The sequence below is a fragment of the Capra hircus genome, chromosome 1 (assembly GCF_001704415.2).
Source record: "Capra hircus breed San Clemente chromosome 1, ASM170441v1, whole genome shotgun sequence".
In the NCBI taxonomy this organism is placed as follows: domain Eukaryota; kingdom Metazoa; phylum Chordata; class Mammalia; order Artiodactyla; family Bovidae; genus Capra; species Capra hircus.
In genome coordinates, this window is record NC_030808.1 from 66,085,913 (window position 1) to 66,104,280 (window position 18,368).

Below are 18,368 nucleotides of genomic sequence, written 5' to 3' on the forward strand. Positions count from 1 at the left end.
ACAGTGAAAGTATAAATTGAAAATATCAGATAGTTTGTAATGATGGTTCAAATATATTTTAACAAGACATTTATTTAAAACTTTCACTGAAACATAGTTGCCATATAATACTATGTTAGTTTCCTGTGTGCTTTATAATGATTTGACATTAGCATTCATTATGAAATAATAATATCTTGTTATGTTCATCATGTGGTCATGTGGTCAAACTCTTAATGACCCCATAGACTGAAACATGCCAGGCTTCCTTGTCCTTTACCATCTCCTGGAGTTTGCTGAAACTAAGGTCCACTGAGTCAGTGATGCCATCCAGCCATCTCATCCTCTGTCGTCCCTTCTCCTCCTGCCTTAAATCTTTCCCAGCATCAGGGTCTTTTCCAATGAGTCAGTTCTTTGCATCAGGTGGCCAAAGTATTGGGGCTTCAGCTTCAGCATCAGTCCTTCCAATGAATATTCAGGACTGATTTCCTTTAAGATGGACTGGTTGGATCTCCTTGCAGTACAAGGGACTCTCAAGAGTCTTCTCCAGTACCACAATTCGAATCAACTCTTCAGTGCTCAGCCTTCTTTATGGTCCAACTCTCATATCCATACGTGACTACTAGAAAAACCATATAACTTTGACTATATGGACCTTTGTTGGAAAAGTGATGTCTCTGCTTTTTAATATGCTATCTAGGTTTGTCATAGCTTTTCTTCCAAGGAGCAAGCCTCTTTTAATTTCATGGCTGCAGTCACCATCTGCAGTGATTTTGGAGCACAAAAAAATAACGTCTGTCCTTGTTTCCACTGTTTCCCCATCTATTTGCCATGAAATGATGGGACCAGATGCCATGATCTTCGTTTCCTGAATGTTGGGTTTTAAGTCAACTTTTTCACTCTCCTCTTTCACTTTCATCAAGAGGCTCTTTAGTTCCTCTTCGCTTTCTGCCATAAGGGTGGTATCATCTGCATATCTGAAGTTGTAGATATTTCTCCCAGCAATCTTGATTCTAGCTTGTGATTCATCTAGCCTGGCATTTCACCTGATGTACTCTGCATATAAGTTAAACAAATAGGGTGACAATATACAACCTTGACATACTCCTTTCTCAATTTTGAACCAGTCCATTGTTACATGGATGGTTCTAACTGTTGCTTCTTGACTTATATGCAGGTTTCTCAGGAGGCAGGTAAGGTATACCCATCTCTTTAAGAACTATCCACAGTTTGTTGTGATCCACACAGTCAAAGGCTTTCACATGGTCAGTGAAGAAGAGGTAGATGTTTTTCTGGAATTTTCTTGCTTTTTCTATGATCCAACAGATGTTGGCAATTTTATCTCTGGTCCCTCTGCCTTTTCTAAATCTAGCTTGTACAACTGGAAGTTCTTGGTTCATATACTGTTGAAGCTTAGCTTGAAAGATTTTGAGCATACCTTGCTAGCGTGTGAAATGAGTGCATTTGTGCGGTAGTTTGAACGTTCTTTGGCATTGCCCTTCTTTGAGATTGGAATGAAAACTGACTTTTTTCCAGTCCTGTGACCACTGCTGAGTTTTCCAAATTTGTGGTAAGTCTAGAAACCATCTACCTCATACAAAGTTACTACAGTATCATTGACCATGTTCCCTATGCTTTATATTATATCCCCATAACTTGTTTATTATGTAACTAGAGGTTTGTAGTTCTTAATCTCCTTCAGGGTGTACCTAATTTATAACAAATACTCTAATTAATGTTACTGGGGAGAAAGTAGTACTCTAGCTTTATGTACTTGGATAATTATTCCTGTTCAATATGCTGAGGTTTTAGAAAAACCTGGATGTGAAATCTGACCTCCACCACCTCCACCATATATAATGCAGGTCTGGGAATATTCTCTGAGCTTTCAGCCTCAGTTTCTTAATGTGAAATGATAATTATGATATCTACATTTCAGAGTGTCACAATTAAATAGTAAATAGATAGTAAAAACATACTAGTACAGTGTTTGGTGCATAGTAGAGAAAAAATGAGAAGGCAATGGCAACCCACTCCAGTACTCGTGCCTGGAAAATCCCATGGACAGAGGAGCCTGGTGGGGTGCCGTCTATGGGGTTGCACAGAGTTGGACACGACTGAAGCAACTTAGCAGCAGCAGCAGCAGCAGCAGCAGAGAATAAATAGTAGTTACCATTATTCTTGAATTGTTATAATAATGTGTATATGAGGAGTACAAATAAATGTAATTTACTTAGACTTTCAAAAAACATTTATCAGGGCTTGGCAATACAATCTATCAAAAAGATAGTCGGCCATGTGACCTGTTATATAAACAACAAACTAGGAACTTCCCTGACAGTCCAATGGTTAAGACTCTGAGCTTCCAATGCAGGGGGCACAGGTTTAATTCATGGTCAGCAAGCTAAGATTTTATATGCCACATGGAGCTGCAAAGGAAAAGAATACACAGGTAGATCAGATACGGTAGGTGTCCTAAAAATATTATCATTCAATGAGGAATATGGGCTTCCCTCGTAGCTCAGTTGGTAAAGAATCTGCCTGCAATGCAGGAGACCCGGGTTCAATTCCTGGGTTGGGAAGATCCCCTGGAGAAGGACATGGCAACCCACTCAGTATTCTTGCCTGGAGAATCCCATGGACAGGGGAACCTGACAGGTTGCAGTCCATGGGGTCGTAAGAGTTGGACACGACTTAGCAACTAAACCTGCAATGAGGAAGATAGGAGACAAATTAGTAATGTAGGGACTGTCATAAAGGTATACACAGAATATTATGGGAGTACAAAAGAGAGGTAATTCAGCCTGGAGAGGGAGAGGAGACATCAGTAATGCTCCTGAAGATGAGTTGAAATTACCCAGGTGAAGGAAAGAGGAAGGACCTCTTAGGCAGAGAAAAGAAAGATATGGGCTAAGACAAAGCAACAAGGAACCTGTTAAAATTTGAAGAACTGCATATAGGTCACTATTCCTAGGTAAGAAAGGGTGCCTATGAGGACATAGTGGGAGACAGAAAGGTATTCAGGAGTTAAAGAAGGGCCTACTGTGTAATGCAAAAGAATTTGAATTTTATCCTGTGACTCTTTCAGATAGCTGGAATGGAAGAGAATTGTTCAAATTACCACTTTCTAAGAGCAAAAAACATTTTTTTCTGCTGGGCATATAATCCTTGAACTATTATGGATAATAGTAAAAATTATATATTCTCAAATTTTGTAGGGGTTTCCCCCTTCATTATAGAACTTTTTAAAATAAGTAGGAGTATTATCTTTCTTCACTTTTCTTAATATTGTGGGTATTTTGTGGAAGTATTGATTATAGTTTGAGGCATTTAGATTCTCCTATTTTCTTTATCAACTTACTTTCATCATCTTAGTGAAAACACCAAGAAGCTGGAGGAATTCCATAAAATAGAACTTTTATTATTCCTTTAAGAGTACCTTAAGGTACTAGGGATTCTTTAATAGGGTAGATTTTCTAGTTCTCATTCCTCTACGTTTTCTTTGGTAGTATCAAATAGAAGAAACTAATAATAATGAAGATTCTTAAGCGGGTCAGCATTGGGCATTTACAAATCTCTCTTTTTTTACAAACAACTCTCTATGGTTGACTGTATAAAATTTCAAAATGTTGAATTTTGAAAGGAAAAGAGATACTTGACTCTTAAAATTTGTCATTGATCTGTCCAAGTCTGGCATATATTTAGTGTTATCTTGTGGGATACTTTTCTGGGCTTCAGTGAAATAACCCACAGGAAACTTCCAGCTACACATCATATTATGCAATGAATGTATGTCTGTTGGTTGCTAAACAACTTTGGCCCTCAGACTTCAGACTGAATAAAAGTTCCATACGTGTGATGGCTACTCTGCCACCCTAGATGACCCTATTGGTCAAAGACTCTTCCAAGATGAACCTACTCTGATTGTTTCCTTTGCATTTACTTAACTCCCATGGGAAAATAGCCTACCACTTTCTTGAGACTTCAGCTTATTTTAGGACTAGAGTTCTATTTTAATACCGTATTATAGTTTTACTTTTAAATGAATTAAAATTTTTATCATTGTATAATGAATTTTTTACCCTGTTTTTTGTTTTTGTGATTTTAAGCTTAAATACCACCTTGTTTAATACTAATTTTTCCACCTTTGCTTTCTTTTAGTTTGCAAGTTCACAAAATCTTAGTGTCTCTTGCTTTACTTTTTAGCTTACATTGTTTTACATCTTCCTGCAATGTGGGAGACCTGGGTTTGATCCCTGGGTTGGGAAGATCCCCTGGAGAAGGAAATGGCAACCCACTCCAGTATTCTTGCCTGATGAATCCCATGGACGGAGGAGCCTGGTGGGCTACAGTCCACGGGGTCACAAAGAGTCGGACACGACTGAGCAACTTCACTTCACTTCACTTCACTTCACTTCACTTGTTTTAACTATATCTTTTGTTAATGGTGTATTTTGTGTTTCATTTTTAAACAGTTTGACACTTTCTATTTTTATTAGGAGAATTCTATCAACATTTAGTTCAAAGTTGATACACTTGATTTTTATTTCTCTTATAGTATGTGTTATTCGTTATGTTAATTTTTTTTCTTTTTTGTTCTTTGTTTTATAAAGCATCTCTTCTTTCTTTTCTTTTTCTTTGATTCCCTTGTGTTTCTTTGGGAGTACTATTGTACTCTTACATTCCATTACTGATTCCTTTTCTTCCTGTTATTCATTCTAATAAACTGTGGAAAGTTCTTAAAGAGATGGGAATACTATACCATCTTACCTGTCTCCTGAGAAAACTGTATGCTGATCAAAAAGTAACAGTTAAAACCCTGTATGGAACAACTGATTGGCTCAAGATTGAGAAAGAAGTATGACAGGGCTGTCTGCTGTCACCCTGTTTTTTTAAATCTATATGCTGAGCACATCAAGAGAAATGCTAGGCTGGATGATTTACAAGCTGGAATCAGAATAGACAGGAGAAACATCAGCAACTTCAGATATGCAGATGATACCACTCTAATGGCACAAAGTGAAGAGGAACTAAAGGGCCTCTTCATGAGAGTGAAGGAGGAGAGTGACAGAGCTGGCTTAAAACTAAATATTAAAAAAAAACTAAGATCATGGCATCTGGCTCCATTTTCCATGCTGTGCTTAGTCGCTTAGTCATGTACAATTCTTTGCAACCCCATGGACTATAGCCCACCAGGCTCCTCTGTCCCTGGGAATTCTGGAGAGGCAGACTACTGAAGTCTGTTGTCATGGCCTCCTCCAGGGGATCTTCCCAACCTAGGTGGGAATTGACCTAGGTGTCCCGTATAGCAAGCAGATTCTTTACTCTCTGAGCCACCAGGGAAGCCCAAGAACATGGGAGTGGGTAGCCTATCCCTTCTCCAGGGGAACTTCCTGACCCAGGAATCGAATAGGGGTCTCCTGCATAGGAGGCAGACTGTTTACCAGCTGAGGTACCAGGGAAGCCCATATGGCCTGATTCAGTTCAGTTCAGTCACTCAGTCAATTCCAACTCTTTGTGACCCCATGAATCGCAGCATGCCACCTCCCTGTCCATCACCAACTCCCGGAGTTCACTCAAACTCACGTCCATCGAGTCGGTGATGCCATCTAGCCATCTCATCCTCTATCGTCCCCTTCTCCTCCTGCCCCCCAATCCTTCCCAGCATCAGAGTCTTTTCCAATACGTCAACTCTTCGCATGAGGTGGCCAAAGTACTGGAGTTTCAGCTTTAGCATCATTCCTTCCAAAGAAATCCCAGGACTGATCTCCTTTAGAATAGACTGGTTGGATCTCCTTGCAGTCCAAGGGACTCTCAAAAGTCTTCTCCAACACCACAGTTCAAAAGCATCAATTCTTTGGTGCTCAGCTTTCTTCACAGTCCAACTCTCACATCCATACATGACTATTGGAAAAACCATAGCCTTGACTAGTCAGACCTTTGTTGGCAAAGTAATGTCTCTGCTTTCTAATATGCTGTCTATGCTGGTCATAACTTTCCTTCCAAGGAGTAAGCATCTTTGAATTTCATGGCTGCAATCACCATCAGCAGTGATTTTGGAGCCCCCGAAAATAAAGTCTGACACTGTTTCCACTGTTTCCCCATCTATTTCCCATGAAGTGATGGGACCAGATGCCATGATCTTTGTTTTCTGAATGTTGAGCTTTAAGCCAACTTTTTCACTCTCCACATTCTTCTTCATCAAGAGGCTTTTTAGTTCCTCTTCACTTTCTGCCATAAGGGTGGTGTCATCTGCATATCTGAGGTGATTGATATTTCTCCCAGCAATCTTGATTCCAGCTTGTGCTTCTTCCAGCCCAGTGTTTCTCATGATGTACTCTGCATATAAGTTAAATAAGCAGGGTGACAATATACAGCCTTGATGTATTCCTTTTCCTATTTGGGACCAGTCTGTTGTTCCATGTCCAGTTCTAACTGTTGCTTCCTGACCTGCATATAAGTTTCTCAAGAGGCAGGTGGTTTGGTATTTCCATCTCTTTCAGAATTTTCCAGTTTATTGTGATCCACACAGTCAGAGGCTTTGGCGTAGTCAATAAAGCAGAAATAGACTTTTTTTCTGGAACTCTCTTGCTTTTTCCATGATCCACCGGATGTTGGCAATTTGATCTCTGGTTCCTCTGCCCTTTCTAAAACCAGCATGAACATCTGGAAGTTCACAGTTCACGTATTACTGAAGCCTGGCTTGGAGAATTTTGAGCATTACTTTACTAGCGTGTGAGATGAGTGCAATTGTGCAGTAGTTTGAGCATTCTTTGGCATTGCCTTTCTTTGGGATTGGAATGAAAACTGACCTTTTCCAGTCCTGTGGCCACTGCTGAGTTTTCCAGATTTGCTGGCATATTGAGTGTAGCACTTTCACAGCATCATCTTCCAGGATTTGAAACAGCTCAACTGGAATTCCATCACCTCCACTAGCTTTGTTTGTAGTGATGCTTTCTAAGGCCCACCTGTTTTCACATTCCAGGATGTCTGGCTCTAGGTGAGTGATCACACCATCATGATTATCTTGGTCATGAAGATCTTTTTTGTACAGTTCTTCTGGGTATTGTTGCCACATCTTCTTAATATTTAATGGCCCCATTACTTCATGGCAAATAGAGGGGGGAAAGGTGGAAGTAGTGACAGATTTCCTCTTCTTGGGCTCTAAAATCACTTTTGTAGCTGTAACAATATATATCCTTGATGTACTCCTTTCCCAATTTGGTGACTGCAGCCATGAACTCAGAAGACATTTGCTACTTGGCAGGAAAGCTATGACAAACCTAGACAGTATGTTGAAAAGCAGAGACATTATTCTGCAGACAAAGGTCCCTAGAGTCAAGACTATGGTCTTTCTGGTGGTCACGTAAGTTTGTGAGAGCTGGATGGTAAAGAAGGTGGAGTGACAAAGAACTGGACTTCAAACTGTGGTGCTAGAGAAGACTCCTGAAAGTCCCTTGGACAGCAAGGAGATCAAACCAATCAATCTTAAGGCAAATCAATCCTGAATGCTCATTGGAAGGAGTGATGCTGAAGCTGAAATTCCAGTATTTTGGTTATCCAATGCGAACAGCTAACTCATTGGAAAAGTCCATGATGCTGGGAAAGATTGAAGGCAGGAAGAGAAGAGGACATCAGAGGATGAGATGGCTAGATGGCATCACCAAATCGATGGACATAAACTTGGTCAAACTTTGGGAGATAGTGAGGGACAGTGAGGCCTGGTGCACTGCAGTCCTCTGGGTCGCGAAGAGTTGGACACAACTGGGCGACTAAACAAAACAGTTCATAGTCCAGCATGCTAGATTTGCCTGTCAGCAAATGGGAAACAAAACTAGAAGGAGAATAGGGAGGAGGATAACAGTAATGTAGGTGAGCTGATGACTGGGTGCTGAAGTTGGGTTATAGCAGTGAATGTGGAGATGGTGGAAAATTCTTAAAGAGATGGAAATACCAGGCCACCTGACTTGCCTCCTGAGAAATCTGTATGCAAGTCAAGAAGCAACAGTTAGAACTGGACATGGAACAACGGATTGGTTCCAACTTGGGAAAGGAGTACATCAAGGCTGTGTATTGTCACCCTGCTTATATAACTTATGTGCAGAGTATGTCATGCAAAATGTTGGGGTGGATGAATCACAAGCTGAAAATCAAGGTTGCCGGGAGAAATATCAATAACCTCAGATATGCTGATGACACCACCCTTATGGCAGAAAGTGAAGAACTAAAGAGCCTCTTGGACACAGATGTAAAGAACAGACTTTTGGACTCTGTGGGAGAAGGTGAGGGTGGGATGATTTGAAAGAATAACACTGAAACATGTATATTACCATATATGAAATAGATCACCAGTCCAAGTTCAATGCATAAAACAGGGCACTCAAAGCTGATGCACTAGGACAACTCTGAGGAATGGGATGGGGAAGGAGGTAGGAGGGGAGTTCAGAATGGGGGACACATGTACACCCATGGCTGATTCATGTCAATGTATGGCAAAAACCACTACAATATTTAAAGTAATTAGCCTCCAATTAAAATAATTAATTTAAAAAATTTAAAAAATAATAAAGAGTCTCTTGATGAAAGTGTTAAGAGGGGAGTGAAAAAGCTAGCTTAAAACTCAACTTTAAGAAAACGAAGATAATGGCATTTGGTCTCATCAGTTCAGTTCCGTCGCTCAGTCGTGTCTGACTCTTTGCGACCCCATGAATCGCAGCATGCCAGGCCTCCCTGTTCATCACAAACTCCCAGAGTTCACTCAGACTCGCGTCCATCGAGTCAGTGATGCCATCCAGCCATCTCATCCTCTGTCGTCCCCTTCTTCTCCTGCCCCTAATCCCTCCCAGCATCAGAGTCTTTTCCAATGAGTCAGCTCTTCACTGCATGGCAAATAGATGGGGAGAAAATGGAAACAGTGAGAGACTTTATTTTCTTGGGTTCCAAATCACTGCAGATGGTGACTACAACCATGAAATTAAAGGATGCCTGCTCCTTGGAAGAAAAGCTATGACAAACCTAGACAGCATATTAAATAGCAGAGACATTACTTTGCCAAGAAAGGTCCATATAGTCAAAGTTATGGTTTTTCCAGTAGTCATGTATGGATGTGAGAGTTGGACCATAAAGAAGGTTGAGTGATGAAGAATTGATGCTTTTGACCTGTGGTATTGGAGAAGACTTTTGAGACTACCTGGGACTGCAAGGATATCAAACCAGTCTATCCTAAAGGAAATCAGTCCTGAATATTCATTGGAAGGACTGAGGCTGAAGCTACAGCTCCAATACACTGACCACCTAATGCACAGAACTGACTCATTGGAAAAGACCCTGATGCTGGGAAAGATTGAAGGCAGGAGGAGAAGGGGGCAAGAGAGGATGAGATACTTGGATGGCCTCACCGACTCGATGTACATGAGTTTGAGCAAGCTCCAGGAGTTGGTGATGAACAGGGAAGCCTGGTGTGCTGCAGTCCATGGGGTCGCAAAGAGTCAGACATGACTGAGCGACTGATCTGATGAATGGAGGTGGTAGATGTGTTCAATAGTTAATCAGGGGAAAAGACAGTTCATATGCTTAGGAGTTTCCTGGCACCTTAGTAGTCTAATACCACTTTGGGTGGATATAAAATAAGAGACACAAATGGAAGTTTAAAATAAGATGGTGCTCAGTTTAATGAGGAAAAAAAATTTAATGAGAAAAACTTGTTCAGAGTATAGAAGACAGATACAGGGACTGCGATGGCTTATTTAACTTGTTTATGATTTTAATATGTACATATTCAACATTCATTGAGTATCTGTGTATTGAAGAGCTTAATACTTTAGTTGATTGGAGCAATAAAAATATTTCTAAGCCAGTTCTCCTCCTTCAGAAACTCAGTGTACAATAATGAATTGTATTTTTAAATGTTTTCTATTCTAAGTAAGAATACAAGTATTTTTAAGGATATATTGGATGAATCTCTTTAATGTAATTTGGAACTCTTGGGTTGCTTATTGGGGTATCTTACTCACTTGTTTTCAGCCAAGACATATGAAAAATATACTTGCCAGCCAAGTAGGCCCAACTTAGTTTTGTTATGACCATGCTTCTGGCTCTCTACCTTACCAGGGCTTCTAAGTGATGCACATCTCACTCTTGTAGGGCCACTCCAGCTGTGTCCTCGTCTATATGCTATGCATGTTTGGCTTTCTATGGATCATTTTTGTCTTAGAAAATACTGTTCCTTTCTTTCGGTTTCATCATTTTGTGTCCCAAGCTCTTAAAGTTCTCTAACTTACCCCCCTTTTTTTTAATGGCATCCTCAATTACCAATTTATCTCATACCCCTTTTTGTGGTCATGTGTTAAAGCTTTAGTGCTTGTCAAATTTTAAAATGTATGATATGCCCTTTAGTCTTTTCAGAAGTCACCCTTTTCTAACTTGACCTAATATTACTATTGTATTTGACAAAATTATTGTAATCAGAGCTTTAAAAATTTAATGTCTTTTTTAAAAGTTCAAAACCAAGCATTTATAACAATATATTGTTTGTTTAGGGATACACTTATGTGGGATAAAATAAGTGAATGAGAAGCAAAAAATTCATTAGGGTTGAGAGAGGCAGGGACAAAGGATAGAAGAGGAACATGGAGATAGATACAGTTTATTAGTAATGAACCAGGATTCTTTAACCTTTAATTATGAAAAATAGAATAGTATAATGAACTTACTGAGCTGTAACAATTATCAATATTTTGCTAATGTTTTAAATATAGCTTCCTATCACTTTTTTCCTGACATATTTTTTAAATTTTACATTTCTTCAAAGGGAGTGACTCAATTCATAGGAGTAGCTTAATACATAATATATGTAATATATATTATTATATTTATTATAAGTAAATATTTATTAAATATATATATAGTCTTACCTGTGTGGTGGCTGTATGAGTTACACATATGTAAGAAGTACTGAGGTTTACAGTTGTGCCTTTTAAGTTATATTTAATTTTAAAAGTCTACAAAAAATCATATTTGCAACATAGAGGGTGATAGAGAATTAATATAAACTATATAAAAGTAAATCTTACAAACTTGCAAGAAGGGAACAAACAACTCAATAGAAAATAGGAAATGAATCGGCAGTTCTAAAAAATTTAAAAACATTTTATGTTACAGCAATTGTACTTCCAGAAATTCGTTCTACAGATGCATTCAATTTATTTGCAAGGCTATTAGTGCAGTATTATTTATAATTGCAAAAGACTTGAAAATCTGAATATGAATCTTGTTATTGATTTTTGAAGTGACTTATAAGTATGGACACAAATCCTCTGACATTATATGTAAAGTAATGTGAATATTTTCTCCCACTTTGTGAGTTTTCATTTTACTCTTAATGGTATCTTTAAGTGGAAAAATGCTGAGAAAGATTGAAGGTGGGAGAAGGGGACCGACAGAGGATGAGATGGTTGGATTGATAGCTTATGGTGAACAATGTTGGATTCATGATCTCCAAAGAAGATTTAGCTTTGGGACCAGAGACCAGGCTTGATCACTCAAGAGCTTTTGTGTAGCAGTTTTATGAAAGTAAGAAAAGGGACAGAGAAAGCTTCTGACATAGACATCAGAAGGGAGATGGAGAGTGCCCCCCTGCACCCCCTGCCAGTGTTAGCAAGGGAGTTATATACATTTAAAATTAGTTATTACAATAAATCAAAAGAATTTGTGAAAACTTTACCAGACCCACTCCCACAAGTTACATTTTAGGATAACAGGATTACAATTTAACAATAGAAAGATCCTACCAGACCCACTCCAGTAATATACATTCTAAGATATCAGGATTAGTCAGAAGGTATTCAGGAAGGAGAAACTGTCCTCAAGCAGGATACATTGTTGTTATATAATCCTTAGTACAGAGTTTAAACTGAGTTGTTTGTTGTGTAATCATCAGTTCTGGGATTAAGGAAAAAAAACCATTTTATGTGACTAAGACTAAAGAATGTAGAGGAAAAAAAAAAAATGTGTCCTTTCCTCCTCCTTGAAAACACCAGACCCCTCTCTCCTCCTCTGGGAACCCCAGACTTCTTATTAACCTGCCTGGGAATTGACTCTCTCAGGATGGCATCACCAACTCAATGGACATGAGTTTGAGTAAATTCCGGGCATTGGTGATGGATGGGGAGGCTGAGAATACTGTCCCATATATCAGTTGTTTTTCTTTTATGATTGCCATTAATGTTTTATTTAAAAAACCTTGGCTTATACAGTCATAAGGATGTTCTCTTATGTTTTCCTCTAAAAGCTTAATTTTTTAAATTTTAACAGTTATATCTGTAATCTATATAGAACTGAGTTTTATGCATGATGTAAAATAAGGGTAAATATATTATGAGTATCCACATGGTGTTCTTTTTCACTGAAAACACTGTCATTTTCTCCACTGCACTGCAATGTCATGCTTGTCCTCAGTGATGCCTCAATTGTCTTTTTCTGCGCTCTGCTCTGTTACATTGGTTGCCTTGTCTATCTTAGTGTTAGTTCCCTCTGTTATAATCCTACACTGTTGGTGGGAATGCAAACTAGTACAGCCACTATGGAGAACAGTGTGGAGATTCCTTAAAAAATTGCAAATAGAACTACCTTATGACCCAGCAATCCCACTGCTGGGCATACACACCGAGGAAACCAGAATTGAAAGAGACACATGTACCCCAATGTTCATCGCAGCACTGTTTATAATAGCCAGGACATGGAAACAACCTAGATGTCCATCAGCAGATGAATGGATAAGAAAGCTGTGCTACATATACACAATGGAGTATTACTCAGCCGTAAAAAAAAAAAAAAAAAGAATTCATTTGAATCAGTTCTGATGAGATGGATGAAACTGGAGCCGATTATACAGAGTGAAGTAAGCCAGAAAGAAAAACACCAATACAGTATACTAACACATATATATGGAATTTAGGAAGATGGCCATGACGACCCTGTATGCAAGACAGGGAAAGAGACACAGATGTGTATAATGGACTTTTGGACTCAGAGGGAGAGGGAGAGGGTGGGATGATTTGGGAGAATGACATTCTAACATGTATACTATCATGTAAGAATTGAATCGCCAGTCTATGTCTGATGCAGGATACAGCATGCTTGGAGCTGGTGCATGGGGATGACCCAGAGAGATGTTATGGGGAGGGAGGTGGGAGGGGGGTTCATGTTTGGGAACGCATGTAAGAATTAAAGATTTTAAAATTAAAAAAAAAAAATTACTATAGCTTTATAATTGGTTTCCTAACGAGCAGTGCTAGTAGTAGCTCTTCCCTGGTGGCTAAGATGATAAAGCATCTGCTTGCAATGTGGGAGACCTGGGTTCGATCCCTGGGCTGGGAAGATCCCCTGGAAAAGGAAATGGCAACCCACTCCAGTATTCTTGCCTGGAAAATCCCATTGACAGAGTAGGCTACAGTCCATGGGGTCGCAAAGAGTTGGACACGACTGAGCTACTTCACACATACACATACTGAGTAGCACACATCTGCCATTATTGTTCTTCAGGGTTGCCTTTGCTGTTCTTGGCTTTTTGTATCTCCATATGCATTTTAAAAATCAACTCATCATTTTCTACACTCACAGACCTGTTGGACTTTGTCTTGCAAACATAGATTGGTTTGGGGATTTCTCACATCTTTACTGAGCCTTCCAAATCATGAGCGTGGTATGTCTCTCCATTTATTTGGACATTTTAATTTCTTTCAATAATGTTTTAGTGTTTACTATCAATATCTTTCAATACATTTATTCCTTGGTATTTTTTATGCTATTAGCTGGTATAATTTTTAAAATTCTCTCTTCTATCTGTTTTTGCTGATATTTAAATACAGTTAATTTCTATGTGGTGATTTTGTATTCATACACCTTGCTAAACATATGTTCTCCTTTAGATTTAAGATTCCTTCCATCTCTGATGAGGGATAAAGTCTTAGGATATCCTATTCTAAAATAAAATAATGCATTCTCCTGTTTCCTGGCTTCTTTTTTGGTTTAGTCTCCATTTTTCTTCTAGCTGAACTTTATAATATTGAAAACCAAAAATCAACATTTTTTGATCTGTCCAAATTCAGCTTGGAAATAACTTTCCTTCTTCAATGCATTTCAGTTTCTCTATGTTCCTATGTTTCTATCTCCATTGATTTCATTCTTAAGTAATGGCCTTAGGCGATACTGATACTAATCTATCTGTAATGGCATAGTGAAAATTCCAGATCTGCTACTTACTGGCCACCTGACCTTGGACTACTAACACAACCTCTTGAGACATTATTTCCTGTAAAATGAGGATAGTTAGAATTAGAACATGTAGATATAATGTGTGTGTATGTAAACCTTCCCCACGGTTCAGTTCAGTCGCTCAGTCGTGTCTGACTCTTTGTGACCCCATGGACTGCAGCACGCCAGGCCTCCCTGTCTATCACCAACTCCTGGAGTTTACTCAAACTCATGTCCATTGAGTTGATGATGCCATCCAACCATCTCATCCTCTGTCATCCCCTTCTTCTCCCGCCTTCAATCTTTCCCAGCATCAGAGTCTTTTCCAATGAGTCAATTCTTCACATCAGGTGGCCAAAGTATTGGAGTTTCAGCTTCAGCATCATTCCTTCCAATGAATATTCAGGACTGATTTCCTTTAGGATGGACTGGTTGGATCTCCTTGCTGTCCAAGGGACTCTCAAGAGTCTTCTCGAACACCACAGTTCAAAAACATCAATTCTTGGGCACTCCGCTTTCTTTATAGTCCAACTCTCACATCCCTATATGACTACTGGAAAAACCCACAGTAGCTGTGCAGTAAATGGCAGCTCTTATCACCCTGAAATCGATTTTAAAATCTATGCTCCAGGCTATGCTTCAGGCATTGTATTCTTAACTATTTTCACTCATTTGCAATTCTCCAATATTATACTACCTCATTCCATGATTTGTTAGTCTCACTTTCCTGACCTCTACCTTTTATGTAAACATTCTTTTGAATTAGTCTTTGAGACCCAATCCTTTCTTCTATAGCTTCCTGCTTTGCAGGCAGCTGCTAAAGTGGGACACTCACTGGGCACAGGGTTAAACCTAATCCTCCTTTTTCACAGTAGCTGTCAGCTGTCCCAACTGCCTACCAAAGCCAAATGCTTGGGGAGAGAGAGAGTGAGGAGCCAACCATGAATCCCTTCCAGAAAAATGAATCCAAGGAAACTCTTTTTTTGCCTGTCTCCACTGAAGAGGTACCACCTCAGTCCTCCAACTTTCCAAAGAAACCATCTCCGGTGAGTCCTGGGATTCATCTCTGCCTCTTGCAGGAACAGATGTACTCTGTTGGTTCTCCTCCTTGGCCCCCGCAGCTTCAGGTTGAGCTGTATTAGATATTAAAAACTTTTCTCTCTTGGAATTAGAATGAACCTGTAAACCAGATCTAAACAGGAGTTTCTTTTAACTTAGGAGAGGAAGCAGCAGCAGGAGGTGGTCAGAGTTCTTCAGTGGGTATCTAGGACTTGGCTGTATTTCATTGTATATTCTGAGTTTCTAAGAAAAAACAATTTGCATGTCCATGAAAACTTGGCAAATACTCTTTCTAGAGAACTGTACATGATTGTTCTTTCTTTTCCAAAAAAAACCTCCAAAACTCAGCCCTTAATTTCCCCTGTACACAGAGTCTATGCTGGACACCAAGAGAAGTTTTAGAATAGATTTGGCCTCTCTTACTGTGTTCCAGTTTACAGTAGGCAAAAGGACAGAGAAACAAGGAAGTAACAATAATGTTTTATTTTATACACTTGGGATTTAATCCTCGTATCAAAATCCTGTAAGAAGAGAGCCTACAGCAAGTATTATTGAGTTCTTACTACAAGCAAAGAAGTAGTATTAAGTAGTATCCTAGATATGGTAGTCTTTTGGAATAACAAAACTAAAATGGAAAGGTAGGTGTAGTGGCAATGACTGGATCAGTATCTGAGTACCACCAGTGACAGTGTTACACAGCTAGTAGAAGCGTGTTACGTAAACTTCAGGTTGCATGACTCTTAAGCTGTGAACTGGAAAAATAAAAAGACTATTCTCTTTCAAGCAACTTTTTATTATATATTAATATATATTCATATTTTGGAGGGCTGTTTATCCATATGGATAAAAGAATGAGTATATTAATTTATTGATTTATCATTTATTTAATTAGTCATATATCTTCTGCTCCCAAAGAATTTAAGGCTGCTTACAAAGATGTATGTACATATACATCTTGTACATTACTTATACATATATATACATGCATACATCTTAGGTATATGAAAAAACAACTAAAAGAAAATCTCATGATAAGATTCAGTTGAACCAAGGACACATACTTCCATCTCTCATGTTGGTTGGACTATCATAATGGGTAGGGATTTGAAATAAAACATGATATTCCTTTTATTCTGACTGATACAGTGCATTGAATAGCATAGTCCTTTTAATGCCCAAAAGGATTAGTGTGAAAATGTTACAGAATCTCTATTTCATAGATGGAATGGACATTTAATTTGACAGGATTTAGGAATCCTCTGCCCATGGTGAAGGGGACCAATCATCTTACCTTTAGGAATCTGTATTGGGTTCTGTGCCTGGCAAAAAGTCTTCATATTGCTAAGATTCTTCCCAGCACAATGAATGCGCAAGTGGAGACAGAAAGATTAATCTACACAGTGGAGCTAAACAGGGGACTGACATCTGAGTGTAACTACCTGGATATCACATGCTCTAGAGGCCAACTCTTTGTTATGTTCCTAGAAATAAGGATGATTATTCTCTTGCCCAGTGCCCCAGGCTTTCCATTTAGTGCTTGTGGAAAGATGAACAAGTCCTGGTGTCTAGTATCAAGAAATGCCTGGGCAGTTGCATATAATTAAATGAATGATGGACAAAGGAATATTCAGAATGGTTTCTCTGAGTGCTAAATCAGCAATGCAAGCACTTTTAATATGATACTGGCTGTTTCATGAAGAGTAGGGACCATTGCTTCGCATGACCTATCATGGTGACTTAAATGGTTTTTTCTGTTGTGAAACAGTATAATGGTCTAAACAGGGAAATATTGTTCATGCTTGAATCAGTATCTTTTTGTTTCCTAGAAAATCTGTGGTTCCAACTATCCACTGAGTATTGTCTTCATTGTGGTGAATGAATTCTGTGAGCGCTTTTCCTATTATGGCATGAAAGGTAATTTTGTGTCCCCAAGTCCTACTTTTCTCCACTCATTCTCACCCTATGTTTGTAACAGCCTATCTTATATGCACTTATTTCCCTTATCTATTCTTTCTGCCTTCATCCAGTTTGTCCTTTCCTTTGGTGAAGACGTCCCCAAAAATACCTGATGGGATTTCACCTACTAACTCATAAAGACCAAAACCAGAAAGGAAAGTATTGGAAACCAGAATACAGCCTATGAGAATATAAGTGGAAAAACTCTCACCAGTGGCATTCATTTCTGTCCTTCAGGTCTATGGATTATAGTGTTGCTGGGAAGGAGAGTGGTGGTTTAGTCACTAAGTCGTGTCCGATTCTTGGGGGAAGGAGAAGGAAGGAATATTAGAAGCCCCATTTTATCTTTCAGATTCACCTAAATGATGATATACGCACAAAGACTGAAGGCAGTATTGCGTTTGTAGACTAAGCATAGCCCCTTTTACTACCACAATTCCCAAGGGCCCTTCTACTGCCCAACAGTCACTCCTCAGTTGCTTCATAGATTGGACTGTTGAAGGTCAAGATCACCTTCAAAGATCTTATCAAATGTTCTTTTCTTCCATAAATATTTTAATGTATCTATTTTGTTTTGGCTCTCTCTTTTTTTTTTTTTTTTGGCTTAGCTGTGCTGACCCTGTATTTCCTGTATTACCTGAACTGGAGTGAAGACTCTTCCGCATCTGTGTACCACGCCTTCAGCAGCCTCTGTTATTTCACTCCCATCTTGGGAGCAGCCATTGCTGACTCATGGTTGGGAAAATTCAAGTAAGGACGATGGGAGGTCATGTTCCAAGAAGTTTCATCAATTAATTGCGCAGAGACTATCACTTCTAGCCTCTCGCTTCCAAGCAAGAATATACTTGTGTCATCCATGACAAATAAGAATCTCTGTCAGACTGACAATACAGAAAGGTTTTGTCTCTTCATAATCAGTGTTTCCAATATTTTTATCCCCTTTTCCGTCAGGAGGGGTTTTTTCTTGTATCTAATTTTAACCTTCCATTCTGAAGTTTAAGACCAATTCTTGTTCTGATCTCAGGTGACAGAGATAGTTGACAACAAATTCAATGTATTAATAGTAATTTGATATACTGTCCACCTCTTCTCCAGATTGAGTCATTTCAACCTTTTTAGTA

At 38.9% G+C, this 18,368-nt stretch overlaps 1 protein-coding gene across 1 annotated transcript in view; it reads left to right on the forward strand.

Moving 5' to 3' along the window:
* LOC102184002 (solute carrier family 15 member 2) overlaps nt 1-18,368 on the forward strand; it is a 49,253-nt gene that overhangs the window by 3,414 nt on the left and 27,471 nt on the right. Inside the window, exons 2-4 of the mRNA XM_005675013.3 lie at nt 15,105-15,278; nt 17,118-17,205; nt 17,856-17,997. Coding sequence (XP_005675070.2) covers nt 15,141-15,278; nt 17,118-17,205; nt 17,856-17,997 — 368 coding nt within the window. The 5' untranslated portion in view covers nt 15,105-15,140. The remainder of the gene's footprint in view (nt 1-15,104; nt 15,279-17,117; nt 17,206-17,855; nt 17,998-18,368) is intronic.